This window comes from Protopterus annectens, chromosome 16.part0 (genome assembly GCF_019279795.1).
Source record: "Protopterus annectens isolate FY-2018-M chromosome 16.part0, PAN1.0, whole genome shotgun sequence".
NCBI lineage: Eukaryota > Metazoa > Chordata > Ceratodontiformes > Protopteridae > Protopterus > Protopterus annectens.
The window spans coordinates 743,084,432-743,112,284 of record NC_056750.1 but is presented as its reverse complement, the minus strand read 5'-3'; the positions used below and the strand labels follow the sequence as shown (position 1 = coordinate 743,112,284).

At 37.5% G+C, this 27,853-nt stretch overlaps 1 protein-coding gene across 4 annotated transcripts in view; it reads right to left on the bottom strand.

Moving 5' to 3' along the window:
- Positions 1 to 27,853, bottom strand: part of ASTN2 (astrotactin 2) — a 7,150,955-nt gene that overhangs the window by 4,546,338 nt on the left and 2,576,764 nt on the right. For all 4 annotated transcript variants that reach the window (XM_044057934.1, XM_044057931.1, XM_044057932.1 and 1 more), the window contains one exon: positions 26,661 to 26,807. In XM_044057934.1, the coding sequence (XP_043913869.1) occupies positions 26,661 to 26,807 (147 nt within the window). The remainder of the gene's footprint in view (positions 1 to 26,660; positions 26,808 to 27,853) is intronic.

Sequence of the window (27,853 nt, the reverse complement as noted above, 5' to 3'; positions counted from 1 at the left end):
AGCAGCACTAGAATCATCTAAGTTTATATCTGCTGGGTCAGGTTTGGGAACAGCTTATAAAAATGTAAAAGACTGAGGAATATTATACATCATATCTGCCTTTTTAGGGGCAGCTGGCTGACTATCAGATAAAGGCAGTAACAGACACATCCTGTAAAGCAAACAGGGCAGGAGGAATGGATGTATGTTCAGGAAAATCATTCAGTAAGAACCCAAAGTATTTTCTGAGTGATTGAAAAACTACAGTGTTCTTCCCCCTAAAACACTGGGACATTCTAGCAATAGTCTCAAAGAAAGAGAAACCCCCAATGGAAGAATAAGAAACTGAGATCTCCTCAAGTCTGAATTAGAAATCTGAACACAAAACACTAAATCTGTCCCTGCATCTTCCTGTTCTGATTCAGAATCTTGAATCTCTTTGGGTAAGGGGGAATCTTTCTTTTACCAAAAACTAATTTACAAGAAGAATCAATAGCCAGAATGAAACCTTGTAAAAATTACTCTCAATAAACTAATTATATCCAAAGAAATTTGAGGAGGGGTAGATAAATGCTTGGTTTTCTGCTTCTTTGTGACAAGAAAAATCGGGCATCCTTGTTACCAATGGCAGCTTTCCCAGGGATGTACACAAAATTATTTCACAAAAACCTTATCTGTTCCCTCTTCCAGGACCAAGAGTGTCTCTCCCTTGCGTACTGAGAGGCCTCCAAAAGCTGCAGAGGACATGGCTAATACCCTGTAGACAAGTGGCTCTAAGTGCTACATCGTGGAGGGGGGGGGGGGCTGATGTAAAAGATGAGTGGTCTGAGATGCAACAAATGGCCGCATCAAAGTCATCCATCTGCAACTGAGGCAAACTGCTAGACTGCTGTGCTGGCAAAGGAAGTTTAACTTTTTCATTTTTGGCTGGAAGAAGGACCAACTGTGGGACTGGCAGTCTGTTCCATAGTCAAGCCGAAAATGGTGCCTCTTTCCAAGGGATGACAAGCAGCAAATGCAGGTAAAATTACCAATCCACAAAAATTACTTAAGGAGGAAAAAAAAAAAAAAATCACCTTAAAACACTATGGCAACTCCAAAACAGAAACATAAATACAATTTCTCCACAGAAATTATGTTTTCAATTATTTTACCTTCTTGTAAATTGACAAAAAGAAATGAGTACTCCATTTAAAAGAACATTACAGTCTTGAGACAGTCCATTTAATAACACCACTCCTAGCTTTAAAATAACATTCCTGTAAAAGGCTAAAACATGAACAAAATTTATGAAAATGAAAGCTCTTTCCACAAAGGGAACTTATCTGCCTAGCATAGAAAAGTACAAGTTAACCGTCAATACTCAGGTGCCTCAGAGGAGCATTCTGTTTGTCAGCAGTACGTCTCTAAACAGCTTTGTGTCCAGTCTTGTCTTTTACTCAGTTTAGCTTGAGCTGCTTCACAGTTTTGGGCATGTGAAAGGTGTCCTGTGACTTTGGAAGTTGGGCGACCATTACATCTTCAGAAGGATATAACTCATACAGCTAAGGCTACTGCAGCAGTGACCAATATGAATAATGTCATTTAAGTTTGGCTGCTTAAAGGTATATAGAGAGCTAGGCATCTTAGGCTTCCTGTGATCACTTACATAGTATGTTCCTATGTCCTCAAGGTTCTCTTTCCACATTTTCCTGTTTCCTTCCTACCCACCAAATTACAAAGATCAAAATGCAAACTTTATGGATGCTATGAAAACACAATATCTTTGGAGGAAAACTGAGCATTTCTTCTCAATCTCTCTCTGTCTATATATATATATATATATATATATATATATATATATTTTACAGAGATTGGTGGTCTCTGCATGAGAATGTATAAGCAAGGGGTTGGGGGCTTCAAAACAGGGGTATGATGGAAGGGCTTACATGGCTACTTTTTCTACAAAGTTAATTTTATTGCATGAAAACCTATTTAGCTTAAATAGATGTTTTTAGAAAGTAGTATTCCCAGATGTGTGTTTCATACAATAATGTATAGGTAAACACATTTAGAATTTATCAGTTTCAGTTAGACATAGTCAACCCTGTCAGTGTCATTGATCAGCATGAAAGCCATTGTTTGGTTATGAAATCAGCTCCTTCTCAATGGGATAATGAAATTAGCTTACACATGCACAGCTTACAATATACTTTTCAAAACATTTCTGCCTTTTGCTTCCTATAATAAAATGTTTTACTAAACGTTAAGTATTCATAGCAACTATAAACATAGCTTTCACGCCAGAAATGCACAATGTGTATTATTTCTGTGGAGATAACTACAGTGTGTAAGAGATGAGTATGCATTTAATTAAATGTTTACTTTGTCATAATTCCAAGTAAACAGCATTCTGGTCTTAGACTTGCAAAATAGCAATTTTCTGTGGGATACACACTAGAGGGTCAGAATTACAAAGTGGGACACATACTTCAAGTAAGATGGTCAGAATTACAAAAGTGCCAGATGTAGCCTCTCTTTCATGACTGGGAAATATAAATATTCTCACTGTCCTGTTATTGCATTTTGGTGATAAGAAAAGATAGAAGGAGCAGAAAGCAATTCAAAAAGCAGACATGGTCTGGTACTGACAATCCCTGAGAAATGACTGTTGGAACATCATTTTCAATCTACTCTGCATACATATCTTCAGAACCGCTGATAGTGGAATGTCATACAAATTCCAATTTTAAATCTTTCAATTGCTGCAGCTGTTATTACTTTACTGATTTAGGCAGAAACAAGTTTTAAAAGTCTGTAAGTTGTTTGTGTGTTCAGATACCAGAAATTCAAACTTCGGGACAACTGTAGAAATTGAGAGTTTACTCTTTGATAGTCTGGAAATTAATATGATTAATGGACTGTCTGGCAAGTCACACAGACAAATCTCAACCATATGATATTTTATTAACTCCAAGAATGTTCACTTTGATGTGAGAATGGGCTTCGCCCTCATGACCAAACCACACCAACACTGGGTAAATCCAACATTACCCACACCAAGCCATGGGTTACTGCTGTATCACCATACCTTGGAAAAAGGGAATATTCAGAGAAATGCCATCTTGGACACAGAATGTTTGTCTGTTCTTTTGGCCATTCAGTCTCCACATTTTGGGACTTGCTGTAGCGGGTTCCAACAGTTAAAATTGTCACGTGGCAAACCTGATTTACATCATTACCAGTTATTTAACTAACTATAAATAATTCAGATTCAACACACATGCATAGGTCTACTACAGGTCTTGACATGCTAGTATCTCATGACATACTTGCTTGCTGCCACTTGATCTAATTTTCAAGTATCCCAACTCCCACTAGCTTGAATCTAGTTACTTAACTAGCCCTCTACCACACCTAACCATGTTGTACCATCTAGCTCTAACAGAATCCAAACCCTAATCTAAAACTCCTACCTGTACCCTAACCCTAACAGTAGCACTCCTCTCCCTAATCCTTGTTAAACCTAAAATAGCAATCATACCTTCCCAAAGTCCATGATTATCTCCTATCCCTAAAGTTCCTCACTATTCCCTAATACTAAAGTCCCCAGTCAATGCTCAACCATAAAACTCTCCTCCCTAAATTTAAAACTTCCTTCTCTCTTCCTAAACATAAACTCTCCTCCCACACCTGAAACTTAAATCCCAATACTAATTGCTGCCCAACACCCTCATCTATACTCCCAGCTCCTTTCCACTTCTTTCCTCCAGCTGCCACACCAATTTTGTCTTGTTCTAATAAGATGTTACACATTTAGTCTTTCTACATGACCGCCAGACTTCACCCAAAAATGTGTTTGATTTCAAGTATGTGTGGCAGCAGTGTTTGTTACAAGATGCCAGAGTCATTGGCTGATAGGTAGTTGTCTGAGTGTTCGAGATTTATGCACTGGGTAAACCCTTGTGCATACATGTTATTTTCAGGAAATAACTGGGTCAGCATTAGAGACTTCCATAAAACCCATGTTTCTCTACAGTATTCCCATTCTGAGTTCCAGAGTTGTAATGTATTTCATGAAAATGTAACCTTCATTAAAACCCAATCTTCACCAAAAAAAATATATAAAGCAAAAGATCTTACTCTCTTTTGTTTTACAGTTATGCATGTCACTAATATACTTAAGTTATAATCATTCCTTTCAGCTAGCCATAATTTGGCTGGATCTCCAGAATTCTGCTTCACATTTTTGGTCTGCTCCTAATAAAATGTGTGGTTTTCCAGTAAATCAAATCACTAAATAATGACATAAATGTGAGTTTCAGAGTTCACATCTTTCAGAAAATGCAAGCTAAGGCAAAACCTGCTATTCTATCAACTTCCTATGTTTATAACAACAATATTTGAAATCTGTCCCTGATTTTGAGTAATTTCCTCCCATACCTCTTAACTGTCAAGATTTTCATAGAATGTCAGATTTTTGCCTCATATTTGTGGTCTCTCAGAAAAATTGTGGTTTTCTGGCAAATCACAAAGGACCGAAGTCAATAAATAATGACAGACATTTGAGTTTCAGACTTCATATCCTTCAGAAAATGCATGTTAATGCAAAACCTGTTACTGTAGTAACTTTCTAAATTTAAACAAGCATTATTTAAAATCTGTCCCACCATTAATTTGTCTTTGTCCAGAACTCTTGCTCTAAGAGATTTTGCAATATGGTAATATACATTTACTTGCATTCATATGACAGAATAATCTAATTAATGAATTCCCACATTTAAGATAATTACAGTCATTCTTTAAATAATTCACTTATACTGTTTTAGCTATGAAAGTTACATACCTGAATCAATGTGCACATACATACACAGTATGGAAATACAATAAACAGGTGCACACATACATTTCTAAGTAACTGTAAATTCTATTAACCGTTTTCTTATTCTCTTTGAGATAACCTTATTGAGTAAGGTTACTTCTAGAAAACCAACGTTAATGAAATGGAATTACTGGTAACTGAGAACATTTATACCAGCAGTTTTCAACTAACTTTATGCAAACAAGTAAAAAAAATGTATATAGCTTCATTCTAATTCAAGGAATGGAAGCAGGGCTTATGATTAGCATGAAAGCCTGAAGGATAATATTACATTAATGCAGCTTTACACATTCAACCTTTGCAGCATTGTGGAAGTGAAATATTATATCTTGTTATCAGTTCTGACTTGTCTGCTGATTGTTATGAAAATGTTGCCTCTTACAGTATTATGCCTTACGGCAATGCAAAGTAATTGGATCACATTCCTTTTGTGTACGGCACTGTTGCTTAAGCATATGCAGTAAAGTGGTCAGATACAATATTAAAATGTGAAGCAAACAGATAAAATGCAAAGTGTTTGCTTATGGAAAAAGGGGTTAGAAATGTATGAGTCATAATTCAATGCACGTAGAGAGTTGAGCTGTAATAATCTGTAGTAAGAAAAATGCTATGTAACAAGAATTTTAAACAAAGGTATTGAAGTAATTTACATGCATAACACTATGATTTACAGCAAACCAGAGTGTGATAAAATCATAGTTTTGGAATACATGCAATAATGATGGCAATATTGGAAAGGGGGGCTTGGAAGACCCTTTTGACAACAACAGTTTAAACCATCTCTGTTGCTCTTAGTCACTTTCTGTTTGTAAGCATAGTTCTGTGTGAGCAGGCAGTGAAATTTAAAATCCAAACAGACGAAATTTTAAGGTCAAGATGCAGAAAGTAGTACCAAAGCTGATTGAGGGGAAGACAGATACGGCTTTAAGTATATGACAGGACTTTTTTATGGAGGTTACTGATCTTAAGCTCTGGCATACATGTCAGTGTCAGTGGTACACCAGGGAGCACACTCATTTTTGGTGCAGAAGGCTGTGGGTTCTATTCCCACACCAGAGTGATTTATGACATGGCAGAGCAGTATAAAGTGGGCATTGCACTCCTAAGTGTGATGTCATTTGGATGACATGCTAAACTGAGGTCCCCGTTTGCCTAAGTTGATTCTAGCTACAGTGGATATGAAAGATCCCATAGCACCTATCACAAAGGGTAGGGAAAAGTTCCTCAATGTCGTGGCTAAATTTCTCCTAGTGCTGTAAATACCAACTTGGATCTCTCCTGTAAAGCTGCTACTAACCTAGTGTGACTAACCACCTGGTTAACATGGGATGATTAAATAAACAAAATAGTTGAAGAACACCATTATAGTGGTAATAGTGTATATAAAGACTAGGTGTTGGAAACTGTGTAATAATATTAAGAAGGGAAAAGGTTCATCTGCAAGTTTGGGTACCAGTATAAACAACAGAGTCCCAAGACAATAGAAAATACATCAATAAACACAAATGTCTGGAGAAAAAAAACACAAGGATGAAAAATGAAACCTTAAGCACTATTTTTCAGGGTGAAAAGCCCCATGCCCAACCTAATATATGAGGGGCAAACAACCTTACATTTATTTTATTTATTTCACATTTGTTAACTGGGTTAGACCACCTGAGTTTGAAAATAAACCAATTTTCAGTGGAGACCCGAGGGTAAAAGCTCCAGCAAACATAAGTAAAGATAAAGTGACAATATACAAATAACATACACCAAACTTGTACATGCCAACTACATGCTCATAGAAACATGCAAAAGGGAGAAATGTGTGAAATGAAGTAATGATCACCAGTGCACAAATACTAACTGCACCAGCAGTGACTTCTTATGGAAATAGTCCAATGCGTCCTTATCCTCTGACTCAGAGACTTGAAGGTTACAGAATTTGATCTTCATGAACTGTAGCTGTACTGGAAGTTTCAGAAGGATATTATGAAACTGAAAAAAGAAACATCATATCCACACAGGAAGATGGATTATATAGAAAACAGGTGCAACAGCAATGATGTCAAGTTCCAAGGATCAGAAAATATATTGAACATGACAATATGAAAGTGTTTGAGAGGTACAAGTAGATATTATGAATGCTGATATAACAGAAAAAAGTCAGAGATATTACTTAGCATATCATTTAAACACATCTTATATGGAATTCAGGCTTAAAACAATCAAGGTTTGCTAAACAAAAGATAAATAATTCAAGAGTCTAAAAATGTACCAAGTTGTGTCTGATTGCATCTGAAGATTACGAGTGGCCAGATGTGGGCAACATCTCATAATTGGATTAGTTTCCATTCTACATTCTAAACTGGTTAGTCTCAAAATGTTTGGGTGCCTTTTTAAACACTTTCTGCACCACATTTACTCAATTCCCTTCTAGATGTCTGTTCAAACAAAAATAATTTCTAATTCCATTCACTAACTATATCCTCACATAAAATACTTAACTTTTAAAACTTTAACAAGTAGTGTAAATACCACCTTGGGTCTCCACTTTAAAGAGACTACTAGTGCAGTAGGACTAACTTGGTCAACAACAGATATACACAGATAGATATATAGATGGATAAGCACATACTCTTTCTCTTAATATTCTGTGTAGCCACCTGGTTTCACAATGCAAAGGGATGTGGCCCTAACTGTGACTGAGGTAAGTGGGGTTTAATTAGTAGCTCCAACACTATAAGGGAGGGACAGCGAGGAAAAGCATCATGATGATCTCACATTTTCCAGGAAGTGTGGAGGATTCAACCCACTCAGGGGCACTCAGAGTGGAGTGATTGCTTTGGGGAGACTAGACAAACCATCCACAAGTGTTTCAGTGGGGGAGGAGCAGTGCTGCTTGGAGGAAGCAGCAAAAGTGAAAGTGAGGGGGACATCCTCTGCAGCCAAGCCCACTGCCTACCCCCACATTGCTTCATGTGTAGTAGTAGACAAAAAAAAATAAAATAGACATCCAAAATAAGTTTGAACCACCCCTGTTGACTGTCTAAATGGTGACTGTTATTCTGCTAATAGGATTGAGCGGGCAGTGTGGTTTGGAAATATCTGATGGCCGACAGCCAGTGGAAGAAAAATGTGAATAAATATTCAGTACATCTGTAACAAAGCTATACTTTAGAATCCTTTCCTTCTATCATCTGTTTAACATCATATCCCATGCTGCAGTGATAGTTCAGCTGTTTGGTGTAGAGGAAAAAAATAAAAAAAATGTGAATGATGGATGTTGATATAATTTTTTTTGAATATTTCATTTTGAAGGCATCCCAATGATATGCCAATAAACTTAAACCTACGTTTCTAAATGTAAGAAGGCAGATACTGACTTTATTAAGAGCCCAAGTTAACAGAATTAGAGGGTCACTCAAGAATGGAAAAGGAAGCAAGTTGTCAGAGCTCTTCAACTGCTGCTGTTACACACACACTCACACACAAATAAAATTGCCAGATAAGCTATACATGGTCCACAATGACTGATGCACAACAGTTTATACTTTGATGCATAATGCTCCAGCAAGGCTAAATAGTTTCTATTATTCTTACTATAAATTGGTACAGGAACTGAGTGATAGTGGTTATGGGAGTGGTAAGAGGGTGATAAGTTTGTCAAGGGTGGGGCTTCACCTCTTGTTTGATAATATTGTGAAGGTGACAATTCTAACAAAAAAGGCAACAGAATACTGGAATAAAAAGTATTACATCTCCACTTAATAGAACTACAAAGGTCATGTAACTTAAATGAAGTGCAGCTGATGTTTATTAAGATACTTCTAAGGCTCACACCTGCCTGGATGTGTCATTGGTTGCTTTACCTTCAATCATAACTTTCAACCTCTTAGCACAAGAAATATGGACAAAGCCTACATAATGGGATGCCAAAGGCCCCGAAATAGGGACAGATTTTAAATAATGCTCTTATAAACGTAGGAAATTTCACCAATAACATGATTTGTGTTAGCGTGCATTTTTTGGAGGATATGAAGTCTGAAACTCAAACAGATGTCATTATGCAGTGACTGCAATCCTCAATGATTTGTTAAAAAAAACATAAATTTTATGAGGAACAGACTAAAAATATGAAGCAGAAGTCTGGACTAGTCTGCAAAAATATGGACAACTGAAATTTAAGCTTTCAATACAAGTAAGACACTCACTTCAGGTTTTTTTAATAAGCTTAAGCTACAAGGATTAAATTCTTGATTGATTAAGGAAATATCTACAGGGCACTACTGTACATTACATTATAAACTCCAAACATCAGAAAAGGAAGTAAACAGTTTTCATAGCAAACAAGTTATTTCCTGTTAAAGTGGCAGAATTATGAGGCAAGAAGCCTCACAGAGTATAGACTTTTAACAAATTTGGCAAAACTTTGATGTAGAGAAGCATAATATAACTGACAGATTTAAATAACCTACTGTGGAGTAGATCCCTGGAAATTAGGAAACTTTCCAGGTTTTATACCCCTTACTATGAATGAGGAGAGAATTATATATTGTTGTATTATACACCTCTTCCAAGAGATAGTTCACCATGCATTCTGACTTGAACTTATCTTAGTGTTAAACTGCACTTAGATTTGAAAGACTAAAGTTTCCTTATCAGACATATATGATATAATCAAATACTTAATGCCTTACGCATGTCTGGCAGTAGATGGGCCTCAAATTAATATTTATAAATTGAAGCAGACGAACAGTGGAGGATATATAAAGAGGCTTTTGCTAGGGGGTTAATTATTCAGTGCCTTTCAGTGTTCTTAATTCATATTTTCACTAGGCTAATGACAGGGGGACGCCTTTCTAAGCCTTGCCAAATTTTCCCAAAAGAATAATATCATCTTGTGCCCAAGTAGAACATTAACGGTAAGGCATTTATAAACTACCTCTGATTATAAGGGACATGGGTGCCAGGCCTCGGGTGAATTTCCTTTTCCCCATCCACTTGTCTAGGCTGTGCTTAAACAAGGCAATAGACAAACTCCGCTTCACATGGATGGGAAGCCTGTTCCACAGAAGGGGCAATCTATGGGACACATATCTGTCTCTCCAGCATGTTCCGTTTAAATTACAGACACAATTCAGGGCCCTAGACCTTGTATATCTGGTACCTTTTGCCTTACAAATATGTAGCAGATCACCCCCTCAGCAATCTATGGGACACTAAGTAGAGGGAAACGGATTTATGGTGCTCTGCATTAGGCAGGTTTATTATGACTTGTGTTCCTTTTGTAAGGAACTTTTGAGGTCACTCTAGTTGCTGCATATGTCTGGTCAGGTATATGCCAATGGGAGTATTAAATTACTTTTTTGGTAGGGGTTAATTTTTCAGCGACTTTTATACTCTTAAGTTACTGTGCTATTCACATCTGATGAAGGCCTACAGAAGATGCCAAGTTACGTGCTGTGAACACTTATAAGTTGGGGAAGAAACTTCTCACTCAGGCCACTGTAACCATCTTGCTCCAGTTACACCATGCTGATTTGATTTTTCACAGGTTGGGTTTGTTTTATTAAAACCCAGTGTGGTGTCTGGTGTCACTTTTCAACACAACAGCAGCATTATGTTTTTTAGCAGAGAAGCACTTTGTTTTCTTATTCATTAACTTTGTGAAGGGTTTTAATGTATAGGGCTTAGGGCCGATAGCCTTGTATCTACCTATGAACATTGGCTATATATATGTATATCTACCTATACATATACATATCTATATCTATCTATACATATCTATATCTATCGATACATATACATATCTATATCTATCTATACATATACATATCTATATCTATCTATATATATATATATATATATACATATCTATATCTATCTATATATATATATACATATCTATATCTATCTATATATATATCTATATCTATCTACCTATATATATATATATATATATATATTGGATAATGTCAAAGATGAAAGTTAGTCCAAAAATGCCAAGATTAGTGCCACATTCCTACCACATTGCTGTGCTTTCTAGTCAGAAGGATTACGCTAAGTGTACATGTTGTCTGCACTTTGTGGTAACCTTTATGAACCCCCACAGTATTTAAAACTATAAGAAAATAAGAAAACTAAAATTAGGTGGAAGAATGCATTAGTTATGCTTGTGTTGTCTCTTCACTCAGAACAGTGTACACTTGGGGCAGGCATTAATGAAACCCAGAGTAAGTCATTTTACTTTATTGACATTAATTTACTGGGAAAGTCCGAATGGGTCACAATAGCCCATTTTCAGAGGACAGGGAAAAAAGCAAGATTTAACAGAGAAAAAATTCAAAGACATTGCATAAAAAACAGTTGAAAGTTACACATTTAAAAAATAATTAATACTGTAAGGCATAGAGAGATAACAGAGGTATGCTACAAAACGAACAATTTGAAAAGCAAAGTAAAACACTATACACAAATCTAGAGAATGTCCTTTTACTTATTACTACTGTGACTTGCCAAAAGCCATGTGTTTAGTTAACTGTAGCTATAAAGGGGAAGAGAGAGACTGGGACGGATTAGTATAAATTAGGAGGAAGTAATAGGAAGATGTAATGTATAGTGGTAGGGAGGGTAAGATGATGAAGTGGTGAAGGGCACAGAATCTGTACAGATAGGGTTGGAGAAAAGTAGACAAGACTGATCATCAGCAGAACCATAAAACTGATAGGTGCTCTTTCAGAATATGCTTGAAGGAAAGCTGGTACGTTACACTTCTAAGACTATACTATAGAATTTATAATACTAAAAACATAAATTGTGTCCATCTGATTGCTAATTTTATGCTGTCTTGTTCATTCTCAACAATTTTTCACCTCTGCTATGTCTATGTCTGAATGAGCCTTTGAATAGATATATTCAGTTCTACCCTCAGATTCCACCTCGGTCTTCATTACAGTTACTCGTGGTGTTAATGGAGGACTTTCAGAACTTTCAGCAGTTAATGAATCTTTCATTGAGTAGAGTAAAGTCACTGTTTTGGCTGCTTCATTTCTCAGCATGTGGAGGGCTGTCTCCTACTTAAGTCAGTATCATTGGTGATCTAATCTACTTGTACAAATTAAATGTATGGGAGACAAAAACCTTTAAGTAGTAGTAAGCAGTTCTGTTTGACAATGCGAAAAGAATGTTACTTCAATGGAAAAAAATCTCTTTCTCACCTACAGCAATAAATAGTGCAATTAAGATGGCGCTCTGTTGATACATGTCAAAATTCATGTTACATCTTGTATACCTTATCTGCATTCTAATAATGACAAATGTCAGTAATTTTAAAGACAAAAGCAGTTACTTTGTCAGTCTAAATTCAAGGGAGGATACAGGGTTCTCATTTTCTCAGTATTATGCTACCTTTTCAGTATTTATTTTCTGGGTGCTAAGCATGATGGGTCCAGTCCTTAAATGCCTGAAAATTGAACAAATCTGTTGGAATGTAAAGGGTTATTTGGATCTCATGTACATTGTAATAAATGAGCCATGGTGGAGTTTACCCAGCGTTTTGCTCAAATTTTATATTTCATATATTTTTGTATTTTACAGTAGTCTCTGCTATTATCCAGTTTGAGTTATAGTGCTGTTTGAAATTTTAGATTTGCCTTCTACACTGATTTAGTGGAGAATAAAATGGGGTTATTTCTGTTAGGGGCTATCAAGCTACCTAATTCATTTGAATTGGATACCTTCAGTTCCCTAAGTATCGCATATTAAATATTTCACAATAAATGTTTACAGGTAAGGATTACTTCACAAACATCTCGAAGTATTCATAGTTGTGTTACACCATAGATCCTTTTGAGGGTCAGTTTGATGTTAACAAGAATGTGTGGTACTGAATGGAAAAGCACATTTTGGTGTTGAAAGCCTTCAAACATTTTGAGATGTTTCTAGCTGCACAAGTGGTTTATGGTGAGTGAAATATAGATATTGGTAGCCCTTCGTCTCTTGTGATCTGATTTTATGCCTCCATCCTACAGACTTAAATGGGCTTCAGTTGTTGGTGCTGAGAAAACTGAGAAATGGTGATCCTGTAATTTAGGTTCAGTTGTTAAACACAACTAAATGTTTATATTCCCTGGAAATACCCAGGGAAATGTTGCAGGTGTTCTCTGAAATGTCAAATGTAATTCTATACAGAGTTTTCTCAGAATTGTTCACTTTAGTCTTAAGTTTGGTTTTGTGACTCACCACAGTAAATGGAGAAGTATCCCTTAACAAAGGCTACAGGAGAGGTTGGGAGAATTTCTAAGTGCCTGTGTTTAGGAGTTGAAGACAAGCACATTCCACCTCTCAAATGTCAGCTTGCTTAATACATCCTATTTTTATCAACGTTGCTCTTTTCACTTTATATGCTGAAATATATCCACGTTACAAAGACATGTGCCTGGAACATTTCTCCTTGGGCCTCTGCTGAAAATTGGCTTCATTCCAAATTGGACTTTCCCATTAAACAAATGTTAAATAAAAAATAAAATAAAATAAATAACATTAATGCTGGGCAAAGTAGAAAACTGAGGATGTAATAGACCTGATATATTAAATAGGTATACATTTCTGTCCTTTATAACATGTCTTGTAATTCAAAACAAATTTCCCAGAATTTCAAAATTTAAAACGAACTAAAAAAACAAAAAAAAGTTAAGTAAAAAAATAAAAATAAATACTTGAGTAATACCATTTTCTAATGCAAGGATATCGTACATTTTTAAATTTTATTATAAGTAAATACACAATGAGGCAGCTATCCCATCATTCACCATATGCTATTGATATATGAAAATTCAGGCCATCACAGATTTATAGACAGCATTCTTTTCAATTTCATTGTGAAACACTAGCTATGATTTGTCTGTACTACTGTTGTTAGCCATATTTTCTAGGGCACAGTGTGTCCTCAATGATGAAGAGTACGGTCGAATTATATTTCTGAATATATGAAGATTGCATGGTTTAATGTCAGCCATCCCATTACATTTTTATCATTTCAGTAAAATGACATTCTCATCAAGGGACAGAAATAGTGCACAGTAGTCAGGGAGTGGGGGGGGGACACATAGTAGTCTCACCTTCATCCATGTCATGAGAAAATAATTGTATGTTGTACAACTTATAAACAAAGATATTGCATCTATGTCCAAGGAGATAATTGCTCCATTGTATTTGCTATTCATCACTTATCAATGAGTACAATTTCTCCTTGGTATGTACCGAACCAGGAACATCCAACAACTGGAAAATCATCAGAGGATCCTCAGGAAAACAGTGCATAATGTAACCTCCTCAAAGCAATATTCCTCTATTCTACCCCCTGCAGGGTGTTGAAGGAATATCTATGCCTGGCATACAAGGTGTCTTTGGACTGCACTCTGATGGACTCCTGCATGTTCCCAAAACAAACAGCATCACAATTATCCATTCTAAGGGCATAAACACTGACTTTGATATAAATATGACCCTTCTGATAATACAGATATGTATCCTAGAGATGACCCCTTCTGTAGAAAAGGCTTTCCATCCAAGTGAAACAAAGTTCTTCCCTAACCCAATTCAAGTGTAACTTGGGCAACTGGATGCAGACCTGGAAATTCACCCCTAGTTTTGCATCTGTCTCTCTAATGGAGACAGCCAACCTGTAAATGGTTCATCTCCCACGCCCCTGCTTTTACTATCAAGGAAATCAGAACTTGCCAGAGATTTGGGATCATAGCAAGGCTTAAAAAGACCACAATGATCATTAGACTAGTAGATGCTACATGAGTCTATTAGCTGTTACTGTGAGTCAAAGGCATTAAGCCAAATTTTATATGATGTAAGCAGTGAGGATTCAGGAAAGAAAAGCCAATATCCAGAACATGCATGCTATTATTTTGGGAGTGAGTGTTGTTTCAGCTTATGATGCAGTAATACAAGTTACACTTGCTAGATGAGAACAAAGGCTATAAGCAGCAAGTTAAATGGATATATGTTCAGTCTGATCATTGGCCTTAATTATGCTTCTCAATTTTGGCGAAGTTGAGATTAAGTATCATGCTAGGTTACTGGAGATGATTAACAAAAGGCTCAGGACAGGACCAGATAAACTCACTCCTAGTATCTGACAACACTAGGGCTAACTTGCTATAACAAAATATCCAAGTTTGCTGCCGGTCACAAATCCTCTTCCCACCACTGTAACTCCCTTCAGAGGTGTGAAATTCCTTCATGACGAAGGCACATACATCATCACTCAACAGCTAAATGAAATCACCAGCATCAAATAGTGAACACAAACAATGAACACACACACACACCAGAATCCTATAAATAGAAACAATTTAATTCACTCAACATAAAGTGCAGAAGCTTTCATGTTTGCACCAAGCACTTCATCAGATGCTAATACCTAATGCAAAGTAAATAACTTGTTTACGTTTGAATCATGTAATGTCAACAGAAATTAAAGCAAACCCATCATGTGATGTTAGTGAACACATCATAGCAGACAAAATAATTGGCCAATTGCAAATAATCCACACCTAGATAATTCCACTTAATTCTTTTCTACCGTTTATAATCTTGTGATTCCTATAAAGACAGATTTTTTTCCAAATGGGAAAAGAAGACATCAGAAAAACAAAACTATATGGCTGACTAATGAAGTCAAACAATTTTTAAAAGGATGTGACTAGGCATGGACAAAGCTGAAAAAAGATCGTACAAACACAAATGAGAGAGATTTATTCATTACCCTTAAAAGAGAAGCTACAATATGGATTAAAGCATCAAAAGTTATATGTTCTAGAATGTACAGACTCCATTATTTCAGCAATCTAAACAGTTCTGGTAAACCACGAAAAATATAAATACCAACAAAGTGCTCCCTACAGATCTTAAACCGCTACACATTAAAATATTATCTCTGTGTCTGTGTGCACAATTTTACTGTAAGAAAGTTATAATAACTACCAATGCAGCTTAATTCCACACACATCTTTATGTTCTTCCATTCAGATTCATCAGCAGTAAACAAGTAATGAACCTAGTAGGCAAAACAAACTTCATCGGCTACCCTCTTACATTTTTATTCCCCTCAAGATTCATGTAAGCAGGAAGCTAAATCCTTGTTACGTTACTAAAGTTGCTAACACATCCTTCAGCACTAAAGCAGTCTCTCCAAACTTTAATCATGCCACAGTAATACCACCTCCCAAAAATTCATATTTCTAAATAAAATAACTTTGATTTCACAGTACCTTAGATGAAGCAAAAACTTATGACATATACATTTTGAAATTTTACATGGTAGAGATGTTAGCCCTTGAAATTAAAACTAGAAGTGCACACTAAGACTTGTGTACTAGATAGGCATGTTACAACTGAAATAATTAAAGGCTAAACTGGATATAACTGAATATAAATCCCCCCCTTTAGCATATGTCTGTCTGGACATGTGCAACAACTACAACATCCACAGAGATACCTTACTAAAGGGATACAAGACCTAAAAATAATGTATTACATGGACTAACTCAAAGCCCTGCCGCTATACTCAGTATCCTACAGACTGCTAAGTGTTGGTTTGTGTCTGGCATACAAGGCATCCTCTGAATGAGTATTGATGGATTTACCATACATCAGCAAGTCAAATGACACCAAAAATACTTGGTCTAGGTAACTAAACCTCTTTTGCAACTTCAGCAGTACAGTTTGGAGGGACAGGTATATTTCACAGAGGATATCGCTACTGTGGAACAGACTTTCCATCCAGTTAAAACAAAGTTCATTCTTGTATATTTTCAAGAGCAACAGAGATATATGGATGGGAAACCAAAAATGTACCCCGGGAGTGTCCCCTGTACTACTAATGGACAGACGTAGTACCTAAATGCTTTACTCTTGCATGGGTCCCTTCAAATTATCTATTGTGTGATCACAGTTATTCTCATTAGGAGTAATATATAATTATTGACGATGGGATGGGTAATACCAATCTGTAGCCAAATGGGATAGATTATGTTGAACAAAAAATGGGAAACTGGCTAGGCTTAAAATGGCCTGCAAGGGCAGCTGGGCCAGTACTTGGCTATGAACCTACTTAGCACAGCTCTATTAATTGTGTATCTACTAATATTTTGCAATACAATGTGCATTAAGGCAAATACAGAACATCATGGGTGCTCCAGGACAAGTATTCACTCTGGTAACTACACCAGGGTTTGGGAGTATTACTTGTGAAGATAAAACAGATGGATCAACAAATATAGCAAGCATTCTGGAGATTGTAAGGGATATGGTAAAGCAATGCTGCTGCAACTCAAATGAGAATGCAAATAAACTTAAGAGTGAAAAATAGGTTTGTGTGCGTTAGGAAGGCCAGACATGAACAAACAACTGAAAATAGCAGTGTTACTTACCATTGCAGGTAGGGTAGCTATTGACTAGGTGGGTAAGAAATGCCTTCCAAGGCTGACTTGAGAAACATCTGTGGTTTAGGATTTATTCAGACATCTGAGAGATTATAATGGAGAATTTCCAGGCAAAAGACACATGAATAGACTGAGAGAAATTAGAGAAAAGAAAAAATACTTCCACAAGAAAATCTATGAAGAGCTTCAAATAATATGTGTTCATTAATACAAGAGATCCATGAAGAAACACTATATAGACCAAGAAACCTTGTGCCATTTGGAAAAACAAAGTGACTAAGTATGAAAATTTAAAGAAAAAAATGTGAGACATTTCAAGGCTATAAAAAGAAATATGGACATGGGAAAGAAGGCGAGATCTGATATGGTGTTATATTTATGCAAAGGAGAAAGCCAAATTAATCAACACAAAAAAGGCAGCCCCAAAGATATTCGAAGAGAAATACAGGCAAAGACATCCAGATATGGAAAATTTCACAATAAAAAATAAGATCACAGAGAGTGAATGCAGAACAAAAAGATTAGTCAAGTAGTAGTTAAAAAATAGAAGCTGAAGTTATGGAATATCTGCAAAGTGTAGAAAGTCTAGCAGGTTATATCACAGCATAATGGAATGAGTCCCCAAAGCAAGGAGAACCAAGAGGAGCAGGAGACATCTGAAGAAATATGGACATGGAAAAGAAAGAGAGATTTAATACAGTGTAATCTTTAAGTAAAGGAGAAAGCAAAACTAATCAATGCAAAAAGAGCAGCACCAAAGATATTTTAAGAGAAATGGAGGCAAAGACATCCAGATATGGAAAATTTTAGAATAAAAAAAATTAGAATACAGGATTAGTAATGGAGAACGTAAAGAAATAGAAACCGAGTCTATGGGTTACCTGCAATGTGAAGGATTTAGTATAGAAAATTTAACGCCGATAACAACACAATGGGATTCAGTAATGAACACCCAAATTAGGGAGAATCAAGTGCAGTGGAAAGCATCTAATCAGTTGATATATGAAGATACTTTGGAGCCTTCCATAGGAAACCATTAGAAATGTTCAGTTGGATCTATACAGCAGGGAAAAGAACAGGAAACTCTGATAAGTCTGAAACAGTCAACATCACAGAGTGATAGGCAAGCGAGTTCTCATATGAAAGAGCAACGGATGACACATGCTGAAACTCTGGTAGAGGAAAATGCTTTGATACTTTCTATAGAATTCTCACAGGAAATGGAGAACAAAGAATGTGCCCTCATTTTAGAAGAAAATGATCTAAGACAAGAGTTGCTTGATTTAATAGGGATGGATAGATATATTAAGATCAAAGAAAGAAATAGACTGCAGAAGGTCAATAAAACCCCAAAAGTTAGAAGTTTGATAAAACAAATGAACACAGTAATTAGGACTGTCCATAAAGTTCATGTGATATAACTGGAATAAATAGGATACATTACTGTGCAGTCAAAATAATAAGAGATAAAGTCCTACCACAAGAACACAGAGTAGTAAGGGAAAGGATGGGGAGAAATCGAATGCCATCACGGAAATATCGAATAGAGAAAACTATAATGCAATTAAGACAAGAAGTGTCACTGTTAGAGTATAGAAGAGGGAACAGATCAACAAAAATACTCAGAGACACATCATAAAAGCAATGTGCAGTACTGTAACAGATCAGGATTTATAGTGCACTATCACAAATAAACTAAAAATAGCACAGGCAGAAAAACTTACAAGACGCACAAATAAATATACAGGAAAAGGACAAAATAAGCAATTTACTGATGACCCAGAGAACTGGGAAACAAGGTAAAATGAAATGAAAGACCACTATTTATGAATATCCTGTGAAACATAAAGATGCTAAATGGATAGAAGTAAAAGAAAGAAGTTGTTCAAATATATAGCATATGAAATGGGAAGAAGTAAAGAACAAAGAGATTTAAAGAAAAAAAATCCTCTAACTGGAAAACCCCAGGCCCAGATGCAGTACCTAACTTCTGGATAGAAGTATTAACATCTTTACATGAAGATTTAGCCATGAGTAAGAACTATTTGTATGCACATCCCAAACAGACACCAGCCTGGATAACAACAGGAAAAACAATCCTCCTACTTAAGAGCGAACCTGCAAGCTACTCTAAAATTTATAGACCAATAAACTTTCCTTCCGATGATGTATAAACTATACACCAGAACTCATGCTGGCAGAGTTTATACTCATTCAGAAGAAAATTTAATTATGGCAAAAGAAAGAAAGGGTAATTAAAAAAAGTCATATGAAGCAAAGGTACATTTGTTAAAGTCATAGTGGAGAAATGTAAAAAGGGGTAGAATTTAAGTACGGAATGGAGAGACTACAAAAAGCAATTGAAAGTATCCCACATTCATGGTTAAAAGAGTGCTTAAAAAAGTATAAGATGCACCTTACACTGATAAACTACATCACAGCAACCATGAAAGTGGCAAAGCACTGCAGTTAAGCCATGATAAAGGACAAATTATTATTCCAGGGATAAAAATTCAAAGGAGGATATTCCAGGGTGACTCTGTCACTGCTGATCTTTAGCCTTGCCATTAACCCGTTAAGCTGTCTGCTTAACAGATTAGGTCATGGCTATGATTTGACTCCCAGAAAGCAACAAAGTGTAAAGAATTATCTTAACTGTAAGTAGTCAAAACTTTTTCAGATGATGTAAGAATGTTATTTGGTCTTGATAAATGTGCAAAAGCAACCTTTAAAGCAGGAAAGCTGCAGCACCAAGAATATATCACTTTGGGGCAAGAATGTGATATAAAAACTTGAGCAACAGGGAGTGTATAAATACTGGGTCTATGTCATATAGGTTCATAGGTTCATACTAGGCTATCTGCCCTAGGGCATTTATAAGCATAGCCAGAGTGTGTTTGGCTTTTGCCACCCATTTTAAATAAATTTTGCTATGTCCTTTTTCGAGGTTAGTATACTATGCCTCTGTCTAACAGTGACACAGAAGTGATACCCGGGGTAAACCTACGATCTCCCATTCATTCATCAAGATTCCTCTTGAAGAGAGTCAATGAGGGACTTTGCCTAACCTGGACTGGGATTTTATTCCAGAGTGAAGGGAGCCTCTGGATTATGAATCTGTCCCTCCAGCATGTCCTATTTATTTCAGGGCTGAGGTTCAAGTCTCTTGAGTGCATAGCTCAATGAGATTTGGATTTTCTGAGGTGCAGCATGTCCATTAATTCCGGGTTGGACATGGCTTTATACATCAGGCACAGATCGCCTCTGAGCAGGCGGTATGCCACTGAGTAGAGCTGGTGTTTCTTTAGAGCAGCATATGGCATCTGTTTGAGCTCTTTGATCCTCTTGGTGAGGTACTTTTGGGGTCTTTCCAGTTGCTGCAGGTGTCTGGTAAGGTACATCCCAAAAGGGGCATTGTACTCAATTATGGGCATGATGAGGGATGAGTAAAGAGGCACGATGACCTCCCCTGATCTAGATGTGAATCCCTTCATGATTAGGTGGGCTATATAAAATGTTTTTCTAACCACTTTGCCCACGTGGTTTTCAAATGAGAGATTGCTATCAACTTGGGTCCCCAGGTCCCTAATTACTTTTTCTGTACTTAATGGATTACCACCTATGTGGTAATTTGTGGGCACTTTTGCCAAAGGGGATGACTATACACTTTTTGGCGTTTAGCTCGAGGCCATGGCTCTGGCACCAGTTGTCTGTTTCTATGAGGCCCATTTGGAGGATGCTTGTGTCGGCTGGAGAGTTGATTATGGCGCCCAGTTTGCAGTCATCTGTGAACTTGGTCAGCCACAGTCCTTCCGTGCTGGCCTGTACTTCCGAGAAATATATACCGAACAAGAGAGGTCCCAGGACTGAGCCTTGTGGGACACCACTTGTAACTGGTTTGGAGTCTGACATGGCTCCAGCAATTCTAACCATGTGAGTTCTGTCCTTGAGCCAGTTTGCAACCCATCTAGTGACATACGGGTATATTTAAGCTGGTGAGCTTATCTAGAATGCCCGAGTGGGGTATTGTATCGAAGGCTTTTGCAAGGTCCAGGTAGGTGGTGTGGACCACCTTCCTCTCATCAATGGCCTTGGTGACTGTTTCAAAGAAATCAACCAGGTTTAAGAAGCAGGATCTGCCCTTAATAAAGCTGGACTGGGTAAGATCCAGTGTCTGTAGGTCCCCAATATCTTTATTTATGAGGTACATGATGATCCTTTCCATAGCTTTGCAGACCAAGCTAGTCAGGCTTATGGGGCGACAGGATCCGTTGAGGCACCACCTTTGTGGAGAGTGACAACTGTTGCTGCACGCCACTCTTTGGGTACATATCCTGTAGTAAGGCTGAGATTAAACAGTAGTTTTATGTTTGGGTTTAGCTCTTCTTGGAGTTCATGTAGGACGCAGCCCAGGACACCGTCTGGTCCCATTGATGCTGTGTTTTTTTGCTTTGGAGGGCAACTCTTACCTGAGCATCTGAGATGTCAGGGGGGCAGCACTCTGCTGGGATAGATATTTGCCCTTTTGTTGGGGGGGGAGAAGTTTGCGCTGAACCTGTCAGCTAGGATGTTGGCAATGTCTGTGGGTTCGGTGTATTTTTTGTCATTTTGGGCTAATTTTGAGCTTATCTGGGAATTCCCACCCACGTTCCTAACATAACTAAATAAAGCCTTGTGATTATCCTTAGTGTCCTGTGCAATTTTTCTCTCGAAGCTGGTCTTAGACGATTTTATGAGTGCCCGTAGTTTTTTGCTAATACTGATCAGAGATGCCTTCCCTTTTTGGGATTTTTCTCTATCATGTAGTAGCTTCCTCCTTCTATTGTATAGTTTGTTTATGGCTGGGGTCCACCAGACAGGACGTCTGCCTTTGGAGGATTGGGTCTTGGTTTTATTTGGGATTGCATGATCCATGCATTCCTGTAGGTGTTCACAGAATGCGTTTATAAAGGATTCTGCAGTCTGGGCCGTATTTTTCACAGGCCCGGGGGCTTTGAAGGATTCCACCTCGGTTTTGAGGAGTGTGAAATTTGCTTTAGAGAAGTTTTTCACTGTGGTTTTCAGGGCAGGGGGTGGAGCCAGCATGTGAATATCCAGTGAGATTAGTTTATGGTCTGATCTTACCAATGAGGGATACACTTCTGGTCTGGAGCATAGAGTCCCCATGTTGGTGATGATCAGGTCCAGTATGTTTTCCCCTCTTGTGGGAGTGGTAACAAGTTGTTCCATAGCATTTGAGTTTATAAATTCTAGGAACCTTTGGGCTAGGGTGTTGGAGCTAGAGTAATGCTCCCAGTCTATGTTTGGGTAGTTGAAGTCACCCAATATAATGGTGTTTGGAGAGACCTTCATATTTTCCATTGTTCTCAGGAAGGCCGAGTGGGGTTCCTGGGTTTGGGAGGGTGGTCTGTAGCAGGCTATAAACTGGAAGGCAGTTTTACCCACTGTTAGTTGCACATGGATAGTCTGTGATGCTTCGTGCTGTGCCACCAACCTGGAGGTGTGGGTATCTGACGAATATTGATACTCCCCCTTCCTTTTGTGGTTCGGTCCAAGTTTTGGGGCCGAAAAGCATGGTATGAGGTATAACCTGGTAGTGCTGGGGTACTCTCGGGAGCCTTGAACCAGGTTTCTGTTTCTGCACAGATAACGATGTTCTCCATGCTAAGGAGAGTTTTGAGTGTGTGCATCTAAGTTTAGACTTCTGGCATTGAGTAGCATTACTCTAAGTTTCTTATCCCTTGTGATACCTATGGAGGTGGGTTTGTCTTTTGAGCCTTGCCTAAAAAAGGCACTATGGGGGTAGCAAGAGCCTTTGCCAATATCCGAAAGCCCAGGGGTGACAGGTGCAAGCCGTCCCTAGCGAAGCATCATGGCTTGTCGAGCATGTCATCCCAGGCTGACAGGCATTGGATCCCCTTTGAATGACACCAATACTTAAGCCAATTGTTGAAACTGATCATCTTGTCTTCATATTGTGGCATCATTCTTGGTGAGGGTAAGATGCTACTCAAGGTCAGGATCATACCGGCCTGGGCTATATGCTCAGAGAGCTCCCCTCTCTCTCTTTTCATGTAGTCCAGGGAGGTACGTCTCAGGTCATTCACACCAGCATGGACAATGACCGAGTCATATTTGTACTTGTCTTGGAGTGACCAGAGTGCTTGTGTTATGTGGCGGATCCTAGCGCCCGACAGGCAGCTCACCGTGACCTTCTCCTTATACAGCCTGGTGAGCGGGACGTCAGTGTGCCTGACGATAGAGTCACCTATTACAAGTGTATCAGGTGTGTTGTTTAGCCTTAAGGGCTGTGACTGTTCAGCACACTGGCTTTGTGAGCTATGTGTTGCACGTGTTTTGTTTTGAGGTAGCGGTTGCTTGGGTGTCTGCTTTGGAGGTCTCTGCTGCTTAGGCAGATTTTTATTTAGAGCCTCCAAGTATGTTTTTGTGTGTTTATGTGTTTGGTTTGCTGTCGTGGTAGGTCTATGTGAGACTGGAATTGTAGTGAGTGTGGTTCCCTTCTCCTCCTGACTGGTTACGCCAGTACTAAGTTGAGAGAGCTTAGCCTCCAGTAGGGCTATATGGTTGCATCTCTCACATGTGTTGGAATTTGTTGGGAGGAGGAGAGGGTTGTCTGTGTACATGAGGCAGTTGTAACATTGCCTCAAGATTCCCAGATTCATCAGCTGGACTGGAGAGGAGATTGGCAACTGACCTTTGGACATGCTAGAATAGTATTGGGAATTCCTTTATAATTGAAAAAAAGGGCTAATGGGGAACAAGGTACTCAAGGGTGTAGTGCTTTTAATTTTTTTGTGCTGACTTATAAAATTGCTTTAGTGAGCAAGTGCCAGGTAACTTAAATGCAATGTGTTACAGGCAACTTAAATGCAAAAATGACAAACAGTAACTTTCTTTCAAGTGAAACAAGGAAATAAGTACAGTAAGCAATGCAGATATCACTAGGAATCCACAGAAGTGCTGAAAGGCCGCATTTTAGGTGGAATTAGTGTTTCAGGGAAATAACAAGCAAACAAACAACAAGCATACAATATAATCAAACTTCCAAAATTTTGAATACCATATGTTCGAATTTGGATGTTTGAAATATGACAACGAAACCTCAAAACAGCAAATTTTTCCCAGGGAAAAAAATTTGCTGTTCCGAAAAACACACTAGACAAGCACACCAAAAACCCTAATAAACCTACACTATACCTTACATACACAACTATCTACGCACTAACCTTAACCCAAGCCCTAACCCTAAGGTCAGTCACTATCGCACATTTACCTTACTCGTGCCCTAACCCTAAAGTCCGTCACTATCGCACACTTACCTTACCCGCAACCTTAACCGTAAAGTCAGTCACACACACACACTTACCCTAACCCCGATCCATAACTTTTGCATCACAGTACAGCAAATGTCGAAGCCGCAGAAACAGTCAACTGAATTATTTCCCTGGGAAAGAATTCGAATTTCCGTGGCTTCAACATTTCTGTTTTTCGAACTTACCCATTTGATCTTCCAATACTCGACATTTAGGACGGTCAATTAAATAACAGGTACCCTAAATATTTGGGGATTGACAAAAGATCTACAATAAAACAGGAAAAAATATGTGAATAAAACTCAGTAAGGAATATTTTAGAAGACTTAAATTAATCCTGAAAACAGCATTGATATCTAGGAACAAAGTTCAAGCTATAAACCGATTTGGTCTTCCTGTCATAAGTTTTGGAGTGATTGACTGGCCCCAAGTGGTGTTGGACAAATTAGACAGGAAAAGAAGAAGGATGCTTCAGGCTCATAAAATGATTTATAAAAATCAGTGCATACCAAGATTATATAATCCCCATTCCAAAGGAGGTATGGGCCTCCTTCACATTGATTACATGTATAGATCTGCAATTGTGGGACTGCATACATATCTGCTGACCTCATAAGACCCAAACAGTGAAAATTCTGAAACATGAGGAGAATAAATCTAACATAACTTCCCTGCTTAGTCTAGCACAAGCATACCAGCATCTAGCAAGAATGGAAATCAAACCAGTAGTAGATAAAAATCAAGCACCGACTGAATGTGCCAAAACAAAAGAAAGAATATAAGGTGAAGGGTCAGATAAGAAGGCAAGAAATGTGGAAAATGGATACATTTAGTTGCAAGTATGGAAAACTCTTGGCACAAACTCATGTAGATCAGGATCAAATGCAGGAATGGTTAAGGAAAGGTGAATTCAAACCAAAAGATGAAAGGTTAATATTGGTGGCCCAAGATAATGGACTACATACATATTGGTTTACAAAGTCCATTGAACATGTGTAAAACTGAATTGGAAACAGTTGTACATCTTGTTGCTGGTTGTGGCATAGTAATGGCAGAAAGTCTATCCTGAAAGGCATAATAAATAAATCCCAAGACTGTTGCACTAGGGATTGTGAAAACATTATGATACTGAAGTAGCTGAAAAACACTGGAAACATGAGCCACAAAGCATCACAGAAAATTATGACATCTACATCACATGGGATCACCCATTACCAACAGGTCAAAAGATAGATGCTAGAAAACCAGATACAGTGGTCCATGAAAAAAGTAGCAGCATTGATCATTGAAATTGCCACACCCAGTGACTACAATCTCTTCTGTACAGAGAGACATAAAGTCATAAAATATCAGGATCTGCTAGAACAAAAGAGATCAACGTGGAAGAAAGATACACAGACAATTCCAATTAGTAGTAAGAGCAATGGGTCTTATAAAAACATATCTATAATCATATTTAGATAAGCTACCGTTACATGCAACTCCTTATGAATTGCAGGAGTCATTACTGGGCACATTGCGGGTGCTGCAAACAGCACTTCTGGCTAACATCAAAGATTGAAACAATATTAATTTCATGAACTTTAATCATACTTAGACTTCTGAATGGGGTCCATTCCTGTCATGGTATTAGATACCAAAAAGACTTGGAGAAGTTGCAAAAAGAGAATATATTTCATAGCAAGTCATAACAAGTACTGACGTTGGAAGATAGATTAAGTGGTCAGTAAATGACAGAGATATACTACTGACAAATGCAGTATAGTTGGTATGTATTTGCCTGTTTAATCGTGTTTGCATTCTAATACAAATAATGTTGAGTGACAGAAACTCAAAACTATTTAATTCAATGTCATCATTATATCAGTTAAGGTGATGTGCACTTAGTTGTATTACAACATGCAAGATTTTTTTTTTCAGAAAGAGATAGCTGGTACTAGGAAGAAAAAAATCTTTTCTTAGCAAAAACGGACACGGTAGCTAAACACTAAAATGCAGTGACTTGCATGAATGCAGTATTTAAGAAGTAACACTAAGTCTTACCATCAGCAATGAAATGTTCTGGAACATGGAGTGTCACTTTCACAGTAAGAGGGCATGTCAGCTGGCTTCCATACACAACTGCAAGGATGCAGGCACTCACAGTGATTAATGTGAGGGTAGTTTTATTCACTGGGCTTCTGGGTGAGCCTGAAATATATATATATAAGAAAGAAAAAATTAAATTGTTCACCATTAAACAGCTGAAATATAAATTATGAACATCTGTTGTAATGGTCCAACAACAAACCATTAAATGTCTGCATACATTTTTAAAATACAGCTCTGTTATGTATTTCGCTGAATCAATGAACATTTTCTAAGGCTTATAAGCACACATTTTCAACATTAATATAAAATATGCATGAAGCGTGCACTGCTATTAATCCAGAGCAGTTTATATTTTCTGTAATTTTATGTCACATTAAACCTTTGGCAACACATAAAGGATACTTAAGAAATTATTTTTCTGTTCATAGGCTTTGCCTCATGATAATATCTGCACTACTAATTAGGTCCCAACGGTACCAGCAAGTATAAAAAGGAAGGATGTGGAAGTAATCAGAACATTTTTGTGATTATTAGCAGGGAGTTATTAGATGCATGCTGGAAATGACTCAGACTGATGTTTAATCTACCTATATTACTTTCAGCAACAAATTCCTTAAATAAGCATGAAGTGTAGACTGTAAAAAAAAATGGCAGGCAATATAAGGAAAGCTCAGTAGTTTTAGATCTCTTAGGTACTTTCTGGTGAAATGTTAATGACAGATTAGCACACAGCTTTGCACATCTCCTCTTAACCTCCCTTCATGGTTAGAACATGAAGAGCGACACTCAGAAGCTAAACTGCAAACCCTTTGCAAGACTCCACAATATCTCTGACAATGTGTTTACCTGACATAATAAGAGAAAAAGCATTAAACTTTGCTTGAAAGCATTTAGTTTGTTACTTCTTTGGTTTAATTACTGTGCAACAGTTAAAAGAGAAGGATTGTCAAATGGATTGTTTGGAGAGTAATTCAGTACTTGAGACATTAAATGCCATTATAAATGGTTGGCTTGGAGCTTTTAAAATAATAGCAATTTTTATTTTCCATTACTAATGTGGTACCATTACTGCATTTGCATAAACAGTATTTAGATCAGATACAAAGACACACATTCGCACACAAAATATTCTGAGTAGTATATTG